General features: G+C 36.6%; 1 protein-coding gene across 10 annotated transcripts in view; it reads right to left on the bottom strand.

Moving 5' to 3' along the window:
* Positions 1-10,937, bottom strand: part of MTM1 (myotubularin 1) — a 100,890-nt gene that overhangs the window by 6,605 nt on the left and 83,348 nt on the right. For 9 of the 10 annotated variants that reach the window (XM_077987710.1, XM_077987713.1, XM_077987709.1 and 6 more), the window contains 4 exon segments: positions 8,619-8,825; positions 6,853-6,945; positions 6,117-6,230; positions 2,964-3,140 (listed from right to left, as the gene is read on the bottom strand). In XM_077987710.1, the coding sequence (XP_077843836.1) occupies positions 2,964-3,140; positions 6,117-6,230; positions 6,853-6,945; positions 8,619-8,825 (591 nt within the window). 10 annotated transcript variants of the gene reach the window in all.

Raw genomic sequence — 10,937 nt, 5'->3', positions numbered from 1 at the left:
CCCAAAATTGTGGCTATTTTTAAAACCTCCCTTTGAAATATGAGTATTAGAATTTAGAATCAGCTTGAGTATTACAATGAGCATGTGCAATTAGATAAGAAAAAGAAATCAGGTAACAGTAATTTTTGCAGATGGCATGACTGTATCATTAGAAAACTGAAGAGAGTACACAGAAAAACTGTTAGAAATAAAAAGATAATTCAGTCAAGTAATGGGTATAAAATATGTAGAAGTTATTGGGCTACAGACAAACACAAACCACTTAGAGGAGATAAAAGAAGAGTCCATTTGTGATAGAATACAAAGACAAACAACAAGAAATGAAAACTTCAAGCCAAGTGACAAAATATTACACCTCAACTTCTCACTTGGGAAATGAATTATAAAGTATGTCCCAGCTTGGCATGGCATGGAAAAGAAGACAGGCAATCAGCTCATTATGGAAGTATTTTAGGCTTCAAACAATTTTCATATTCAGATCCCTTTTAATTTTTCTATCAAAAATGACTGAAACAAATGCCACACAGGTCAGCCTGCTAATATTTGTCCTGAATCTCATCCTTCAGTTACCACTAAACAAAATTTCAATACATCCAGTGTAACCCTGATTAACAGCTACATGTAATGCAATGGTTCCTAGAGTACCCTATGATGCTCACTGGCAGCTGAAATTCCTACTCAGGTTTGTAATGTGACTATGCTTTTGACATGAGTAATTTCCTCGTATTAAATAAAAGCACCAGATCTGCTTATTGATAGCTTTTCAAATGTAAGCATTGGTCTTTCCATAAACTCTGCTGAGTTTTTATGTCACAGCAAGGGTTGGTGGCTTTTGCTTTTAAAAGCACACTAATCCTGCCTTCCTTGCGGCTAACAGCTCATTATGAGGCTATATATTCTTTTGTATCTTTCAACATTGATAGTATACCACCATAGTGCTGTGAATACTACAGGTGGCCAGTAATTGTTTGTATACCTTCTGGCTCACGCAACTGAATAACAATTTAACTTTTAAGTGGTTAAGTACATTCTCTTAGGTTTATATTATGTACTTTTAAAAGTCCTATGCGATTTGATTTAATCTATTTCTGTATGAAATAATGTTCTACATAAGCAGATCTTTAAGAAAACCTAATGTACTTAATTCATACTTTTATTCTTACACTTATCCCTGTGCATTATAATCATTGGCTTATGTTTCTGACCGCCCCTACCAGCTTGGGAGCTACTCACGGGCAGAGACCGCCTCTTCTTAATCTCGGCATCCCCCCAGTGCCTGCATGAGAACACTCAATATTTGGTAGATGAAAACACAAAGTGCCTAGGGAGATAAAGACGTGTATAGGATCCTTCACTTTCAGAAAATCCACATAGAAAGGATAAGTTATTTCTTTTCTGAATTCATGCCAATAGATCACAATATAGGCCAATTCCTGTCTCAAAGTAAAAACCCCTACCAGAGAATGAGCACTCCTCTCCAGGCCAGTTCCATTTTGCCAAGATCTATGAGAATAAGAGGGATAAATATATTCTACTAAGTTCTTCTAATGATGTACCCTCAAACTTGACCTGTCACATAATTATTATCATTGTTACCTTCATGAATTCAGAAATGAACTGCTCCAAATTCCTTGAATTTCAAGAATTTCTCCAAGTACAAATGGGTGAGAAGAGATTACAGGACTTCTACAAAAACTACCCGTACTTTCTCATTGCCAGTATTTTAAAAACAAGCCATGACAAATATGGAAAAGGTTTATTTTATAGGACAAACACAGTGCTCATCTATAAAATATTTTTTAATAAGGAACACCTCTCTTGTAAAAGCAGTTAGAATTCTGTAAGGATTATTATTTATTCTTTACTTGATATTCCAAAATGCTAGAACTACTGTTAAATAAACTCCCCCCATTTGCTTCTCAAATTCCAAACTAAACAAGTGAATGTTCTCAAGCCCTGGAATCTGTCACTTTCCAAAAGAATACACATTTCAACCATTACCAAATTGCAAAAGCCTTTCACGTGAGTAGCACAGACCTTGAAATGAGGGTGCCAGCTTGAAATGGGCACTTCTCCAGTGAGGAGGCAGGGCACAGACTGGCGTGTAGCCAACTGCCTGAGAGGAATGAACAATCTGAGAGAGAGGCCACAGCTATGGGACCCTGCTGTGGACAGCCTATTTCTGGCATTAAAGCTGGTGCTTATGCAAGACTGAACTGTGAGAACAGGTAGTCGACCACCCACACTGCAGGAAAATGTGCAAACCTTTACAAAGAACCATCACAAATACTGAATATTTATAATGCTTAGAATAAATCAACAAACTGAAGCACTGCTGAGCCTTTACGAACAGGCTGTTTTTCCTTCTGGTTTTGGATGGAGCGGAGGTGGGAGAATGGAAAGCCCAAGTGTGTCTTTAACAAAATGTAGAGTCTTTCACTTCAAAACTCATTGTTTCCATTTTTGTTTGATAAATGGCCAACTGAATTTACTACCATTGACAGAGTAATTATCTTTATTTTAGAAGTAAATACACTCAGTGAAAAGCAATCTGATGTTAGCTGACCTAGCTAACACCTGAATGAGAGTAGCAAACATTTTCGTAACAGGATCATCTAAGTCTAGTCAATGTAAAGAATGTTCTAACAATGTCTGTATAATGAACAACTACTTCAAGTGATAAAAGGAAATCTCTGGCTATGAAAACTCAAATTTTCTAGAGCTTTAAATCAGCTTGCATTATAGTAAACAATTATATCACATTGGCAGAAGAATTGTAGCTTAACATCAAAACACATGGTTTAGTAATTTAAAAAAATTTAAATTAAGGTTGAGTTTAACAATAAGTGTGTTTTTAGAGTCTGATCTTTTTCTTCATGCTGTTAAAAAAAATCCTTACCAAATAATATTATCTAAGGCAAGCAGTTGACATTGCTATCTTTTAACAGTGCTACTTCACTTACTTGTTGCTTGATCCTGGGATTCCATCTAATGTAGTAATTCACCCAGAGTTCCAAGTGACGCATACTGGCAACTGGATATAAAACTCGATTGATTTCTTTAGTATAGAAGGGGTTTTTGAATTTTTCTTTATTACTGTTTATCAGTGACCATAAAGAAACAGTTCTTTCTGTAACTTTCTACAGAGAGAGAGAGAGAGAGAGAGAGAGAGAGAGAGAGAGAGAGAAAGTGGAAAGCCTAAGTAAAAACACACATAAATCCACAAGCCATTTTGCAGCCTGTAGCAATACAGCGCAGCATCAAATTGAATCATACATTTACATTATCCTCATAATAGCTCAAAAAGCCTCACGGGCCAGTGAGTGCTTGGCAGCCACTTATCGATATTTGCATAGGTAATGGCCTAGCTTGAGAGCCACTATTTCTGCCTGAAGACAGGGGTGCAGGATACTGTACCATTAAATGCAATTCACTGACCTAAGAAGAGTATTCCTGGCTAGGTAAAACATTTATGAACAGATAGGTAGTATACTCTTCTTAATTCAGTGAAAAGAAAAATTATCATAAGATCCCAATGACTTTTAAAACTTTTCCATTTGTTGGAACTATGAAATCTTAATCTGTGTCTACTTGACGGTAGGCATCTGGACATAGTTATTTTAATCAACCATCCAGATGTTTAATCTACATGTCAACATCCATATCTGTGAAAACATCTGGATAACTGACTACACGAAATCTTCACTTTTTAGCCTAGTGTTGCCATCGCATAAAGATATTCACATTTGCATTGCTTTCTATTGCAGGCGTTTACAAAATTCTGACCATAAACTAGAGAGAGAAAAACAAAACAAAACAAAACAAAACAAAACACCAGAGCTAGGGAAATAAAAATACAAGAATTAAAATTACCAAAGGTACAATCTGAAATTTTTCCCAGTAATGACTTTAATAAGGAAAGAGCAATAAGCTAAAACTGGAAGCCTGAAAGAACATCCCAAAATAAATGACTAAAGAAATTTCTTGGCCAGGCGCAGTGGCTCACACCTGTAATCCCAGCACTTTGGGAGGCTGAGGCAGGCAGATCACCTGAGGTCAGGAGTTTGAGACCAGCCTGACCAACATGGTGAAGCCCCGTCTCTACCAAATATACAAAAATTAGCTGGGAGTGGTGGGGAGGCTGAGGCAGGAGAATTGCTTGAACCTGGGGGGCAGAGGTTACAGTGAGCCGTGATCGTGCCACTGTACTCCAGCCTGGGTGACAAGAGTGAAACTCCATCTCAAAAGACAAAAAAAAAAAAAAAAAAAAAAGAAAAGAAATTTATTAAACATATGTATTTCATTTCATGAATGACAGCATAATTTTGCCTTTCTTTGAATCCACCTAAAACCTCAGTTGTACCTTTTTGATGCCAAAATCTATATACCACATTGTATTTATTTGCATGTTACTCTTTTTATTTTTATATATGCACATAGTTTAAAAAGCCAAATAGTTTGACAAGGTTATGAAAAAAAGTGCTCTCTCTCACCTCTTTTCCCGGAAACAATTGTGTTTTTCCCCCCAGTATTATTTACAACTGACAAACAAAAACTGTATATATTTAAGGTATACAATGTGATGTTTTGATATATGTATGCATTATGAAATAATCACCGCAATCAAGCTAATTAACATGTCACCTCATCTAGTTACCAATTTTTTTTTTTGTAGTGAGAATATTATTTTAGCAAATTTCAAATATACATTAACTACAATTACCATACTGCACATTAGGTCTTCAGTACTTATAACTGAAGGTTTGTATCTTTTGACCACTATGTCCCCCTTTCCCTTACCCCTTCCCCAGCCCCTGATAACTACCCTTCTACTCTCTATTACTATAGGTTCAAATTTTCTTAGATTCCACACATAAGGGAAATCATGTGGTATTTGTCTTTCTGTGCCTAGTTTATTTCACTTAGCATAATGTCCTCCAGATTTACTTATGTTGTTGCAAATGGTAGGATTTCCTTTTTTATGGCTGAGTAGTAGTCCACTGTATATAGGTACTATGTTTTCTTTATTCATCTGTTGATGGACACAGGTTGAGTCCATATCTTGGCTACTGTGAATAGTGCTGCAATATACATGAGACTGCAGATAACCTCTTTGACATGATTATTTCATTTCCTTTAGATATGTGCCCAATAGTGGGAGTGCTAGATCATATGGTAGCTATATTTTTACTTTTGGGGGAAGCTCTGTCATAGTTTGAATATTTGTTCTCTCCAAACCTCATGTTGAAATCTGATCACCAGGCTGGGCGCAGTGGCTCAACACCTGTAATCCCAGCACTTTGGGAGGCTGAGGCGGGTGGATCACTTGAGCTCAGGAGTTCGAGACCAGCCCGGGTAACATGGCAAAACCCCATCTCTACTAAAAATATAAAAATTAGCCGGCTGTGGTGGCGTGCACCTCTGGTCCCAGCTACTCAGGAGGCTGAGGTGGGAGAATCTTGCTTGAGCCCGGGAAGCGGAGGTTGCAGTGAGCCAAGATTGTGCCACTGTACTCCAGCCTGGGCAACAGTGAAACCCTGTCTCAAACAACAACAACAAAAACAAACAAACAAACAAACAAAAAGAAAAAGAAAAAGAAATCTGATCCCCAGTTTTGGAGGTGGGGCCTAGTGGGAGCTGTTTGGGTCATGAGGACAGGGCCCTCATGAACAGATTGATGCTCTCTCTTAGGTGTTTGTTGTCACTCTATATTAGTTACCAAGAGAGCTGGGTTGTTACAAAGAGCCTGGCACCCTCTCCCTGCTCTCTTGCTTCCTCTTTCACCATGTGATCTCTACATACTGGCTCCCCTTTACCTTCTGCCATGAGTGGAAGCAGCCTGAGGTTCTCACCAGAAACTAAGCAGATGCCGGCACTATGCTTCTTGTACAGCCTGCAGAACTGTGAGCCAATTAAACCTCTTTTCTTTATAAGTTACCCAGCCTCAGGTTTTCCTTTATAGAGCACAAAATGCATACATTTAATGTAATTCCTACTCTTTGAGGTCAAAGACAGTGTCTTACAAGCTAATCATATTTTTATATTTCATGGCAGACTACATACATTTTGGCAAGCCTAATATATAACGACAACAAAAAATTAGCATTTTAACTCACCTGTCTTTCTCGAGCAGATTCACAGTTGAATAAGAAAGTACCAAATCGGCAACTATACAGATGATCCAAAATTATAATCAAAAATTGTTCATTGAATTCAAAAGCTGTAGGGAACTAAACAAAAGCAAGCAAACAAAGCATGAAAAACTGGGACTGAAACTTTATAAAAGTAGAAAGATACACCTTAGAAGTAAACAAATGCTGCCACATTGTAGGGCTCTAGAAAGGACAGCAGAGGCTGTAATCTGCACACATACTACAGTTGTTCTTTTTTTGGCAGTTTATATAGGACTGAGCACTTTAAGTGTTAAATAAAGCAATAAAGAGGAAAAGGAGATAAACAGGCTGATTTTCTGGGCTCTCCTGCAGGTACAGTGTGGTTTAGTTATTCAAGGTATTATGAGATAGCAGACACAGCTATATAGAAGTGTCAGTGTAAAATATATATAAACGACAACTTGGTACTGTCAATTCATTGATCTTCCACTAGTAGAGATAACAGTTAAATATTTAATTTTTAAAACTTTTTAAGGGAAAATCCCAGATATATCAACAGTAGCAGGAATAAAAAGGTGAACACTCATGTACCTGGCTTCTGCAATTATTCACACATGACCAGTCGTGCTTCATCTCTATCTCTACCCTGTATTATTTTGGGGTCAAATCCCAACCATTATATTAAAATGTTTAATTTAAACATTAAGTCGAATGTATTTTCATCCCACATATTCCTTACCTGTTTTGACATTTGCCACACACAATCAATAAACTGGAGAAAAATAGGAGAACGGTCAGCATCGGTGTGGTTTTTATCACCATGACCTATTCGCTGAAATAAATTGATGAAGATAATTTGTTTTAATTAATGGGTACAAAACTGAGAAAGCATATAACACAAAATGTGACAATACAGTTCAGCAATCTGCCTTCTAAATGCCAAGTTTCTCAGAGAGGAAATAATATATACTTCCATGGCAATATAGGCAATGTAAGGTTTCAAAATAATGGAAATTAAGTATATAAACGTCTGTAAAATACCAATAAAAATTGCCAAAGAATCATCATCCTAGGTGATTGTTACAATTATTTCATATGATTGGAATTTTGTATGAGTCCTAAACAGCTATAGATAGAATGGACATGATTATCCTACATAGTATGTTAGCAATACACTCAACCTAGTTCTTTCAGTTGCAAAGAGAACAATCCTAAAGTTTCGAGACTTAAAATCATGTCCAAAAGGTATGATTATTAGAATTAAATGTTCTTTCTCTCTTAAAAACAAGAAAAAACCAAAAAATCTCACAATGTATTCATTTACTAAACAATGATTCTTTCTATGGCTGGGTGTGGTGGCTCACGCCTGTAATCCCAGCACTTTGGGAGGCTGAGGCGGGCGCATCACGAGGTCAAGAGTTTGAGACCAGCCTGGCTAACATGGTGAAACCCCATTTCTACTAAAAATACAAAAAATTAGCTGGGCATGGTGGTGCACGCCTGTAATCCCAGCTACTCGGGAGGCTGAGGCAGGAGAATCGCTTGAACTCAGGAGGTGGAGGTTGCAGTGAGCCGAGATCACGCCATTGCACTCCAGCTTGGGCAACAAGGGCGAAACTCTATCTCAAACAAACAAACAAAACAAAACAAAAACACAATGATTCTTTCTACTTGAAAATGTTATTCACACTATGAAACCTGGGTGAAGGCTAAAAGGATACATTAGCAGTGTTTCTGAAAGGGTAGCCTACGGATCTCCTTCATGAGAATCACTGGGGAGCTGGGTCAAAATGTGTATTCAAAGGGCATCTGGAAATAAGACCTAGGAATATGAATTATAATAGGTTCTTTTGATGATTTCATTTAAAAAAATTCTTGGGGGGTTATTTTTTAAAACTTATTTTATTTTTATTTTCGAGAGAGAAATTTATATACATTGACTGTGTACAATATGTTTTGAAGTATATATACATTGTAGAATGACTGAATATACCAATTAGCATACACATTATTACCTCACAGTTACCATTTTTGTGGTAAGAAAACTTTACATCCATTCTTTTAACATTGTTCAAGAATATATTAACTATAGTCACCATGTTATACAATAGTGCTTTTGAACTTACTCATTTCTTGATGATTTAAAAAATGCATATCAGAAATAAAAGCCTCAACTAAAAGTCTATAAAATATATTTGACTCTAATAGCTATATTATTTGAGAAAGAATTGTCTATCTTCCTTCTCTTAGGAAATTTCAACGTAAACATTTCCATGAAGATTCTTTGTATTACTTTCAAGTGAAACTGCGAACAGTGCAGATGGATAAACGTGTCACTTTTTAAAAAGACTTTCACTACCCAAGGCATCATGCATTTTCAAACTCGTAAAGTTTTTATTACACTCCTCAGATTTTCATTGTAATATTGAATATGTAACTTAACAACTAGTTTTAAAATCGCGAATGGTAGTGATCTATTTTTAGAAATTAGCTTTGCTTACTTACAGATGCAAATTTATGTCCAAAACTTATCCATTCTTTTTGCACCAATATTTCAAACCCTTCAATGCTCCGATAGAAGCTATCCAACATCAGCATGGCCAAGGATGTCAGCTGAGCAGTCCTGTCCCATCCGTCACTGCAATGCACAAGCACCGAACTCTTCCCTGAAGAAACTTTGTCTGCTACTTGAATGGCTCCTGTCAAAACGAGCTGACAAAGAAAAATATGTGAGTCAGTAGGGAGCTATAAGATACTGCTTAAATTTGATAGTTTTTAAACTTAGAAAAAGCCATGCTTTAAAATATTAATGTCCAGAACAAAGACTTATCAAAATGAAACACTAAGAGCTGCAGGATCTGTTGATTATCCTCTACAGACACTGCATTTGAATGTGCGTAGGTATTAAAAAACAAACCCAAACAAACCAAAAGCCAAACTGCATCCCAAACTTATTTTCATGGATGCGACTGTGATAGTGTGCTAGGGCTGTCATAAAGTACCACAAACTATGAGGCTTAAACAACAAAAATACATTGTCTCACAGTTCTGGAGGCTAGAAGTTTGAGACCAAGGTGCTGGCAGTGCCACGCTAATCACTAGAGATCTTTTCCAGGTCACTCTTCTAGCTTCTGGTTGTTCCTTGGCTTGTGGCAGCAAAACTTCAATCTTCACATGGCAGTCTCACTGTGTGTGTGTGTCTGTGTCCAAATTTCTTTTTATAAGGACACTAGTCATAACAAAGTAAGGGCCCACACTACTCCAGTACAGTTTCATTTCAACTAAACATGTCTGCAAAGACCTTATTTTCAAATAGGGTCACACTCTGAGGTACGGGGGGTCAGGACTTCAACATATAAATTTTTGAGGGACAAAAATTCAACCCATAACAGTGATCAGATTAAAAAAAAAATCACGGACCCAACAGGTTGCGTCTAGACTGTAAAAGTCTGATACAGTGAAATCCACCTTTTGACCTTTAAATTGGCAATATATCAACTCTTGTTTGGCTCATAAACAGTAGGGTACTTAAAGCATTCTAATAAAAATTTGAGACTTAGAAGTATCAATAAATTTATGTATACAATGGGTTATTGCTATGATGTCATTTTTTGATGATTCATGCATTTACAGAAATATACTTTATAAACTATGGAATATACCCATCCTGAGTGTGAGTGCAATAAGATTTAGCAAATTTATACAGTTGTGCAGTTATCACCATAATGTAGTTAGTTGTAGAACACCCACATTACCCAAAAAGTTTACCCGTGCCATCTAAGGTCAATCCTTCTCCCACCTTGAGCCCCAGGCAACCATTGATTTGCTTCCTGTCCCTATAGTTCGCCTTTACTAGAAATTTTACATAAATAGAATAATGCAATAGGTGGCCTTTTGTGACTGGCTTCTTTCACTTAGCATCATGTTTTCAAGGTTGATCTGTGTTGTAGCATGAATCAGTACTTCCTTCCTTCTCATGGTCACATACCCTTCCATTGTATGTAGATAGACCACATGTTATTTATCCATTCATCAACTGACAGACATTTGGTTGTTTCTAGCATTTGGTTACTATGAATAGTGCTGGCGTGAACTTTTGCATACACATTTTTTGAAGGGACACAGTGTTTTTATTTCTCCTGGGTAAAATATCTTGGAGTGAAATGGTTGGATCATATGGTGAATGCATGTTTAATTCTTAAAAGAAACTGCCAAACTATTTTCAAAAGTGGTTGTACCATTTCACATTCCCACAATGTATGAGAGTTCCTTCTTTTCACATGTGTATCAACAATTTGTATATATTATGTTATTTTGGGTTGGTTTTTAAAAGACTTCTTCCATGGAGCTTCCAAAATTCTAGCAGCCATGCAACAGACATCTGTTACAGTCATTTTACCCAATTCAAGGAAATGGAAATGGAAATGGAAATTCGTTTATTTTAACTAATTCATGGAAAAGGCAGACCAAGTGAAAGATCCTATGTATGAGGGTTGAAAAATTACCTACTGGATACAATACTCACTATTCGGGTGATAGGTAAACTAGAAGCCCAAACCTCACTATGCAATATATCCATGTGACAAACCTGTACATTTACCCCTTGAATCTACAAAAATAAAGAAATGTAACTTCATTAGTTTTACATATACAATGTAACTAAAGATAAGTGGATAAAGTAGTGCCAAGAAGGAAAGGTTAAGGGACCTAAGGATGCCCGGCACATCAATTAGCTGTACAAAATCCATTACTCCTAAAATGACTAGAGCTGTTTATTTCTTCAAGCATTTTAAGTATTCTCCTTGAAATTCTGTTTACAATTTT

The sequence above is a fragment of the Macaca mulatta genome, chromosome X (genome assembly GCF_049350105.2).
Source record: "Macaca mulatta isolate MMU2019108-1 chromosome X, T2T-MMU8v2.0, whole genome shotgun sequence".
NCBI lineage: Eukaryota > Metazoa > Chordata > Mammalia > Primates > Cercopithecidae > Macaca > Macaca mulatta.
Note: the sequence above shows the minus strand (reverse complement) of the source record. Positions and strands in the feature narration are given on the sequence as shown.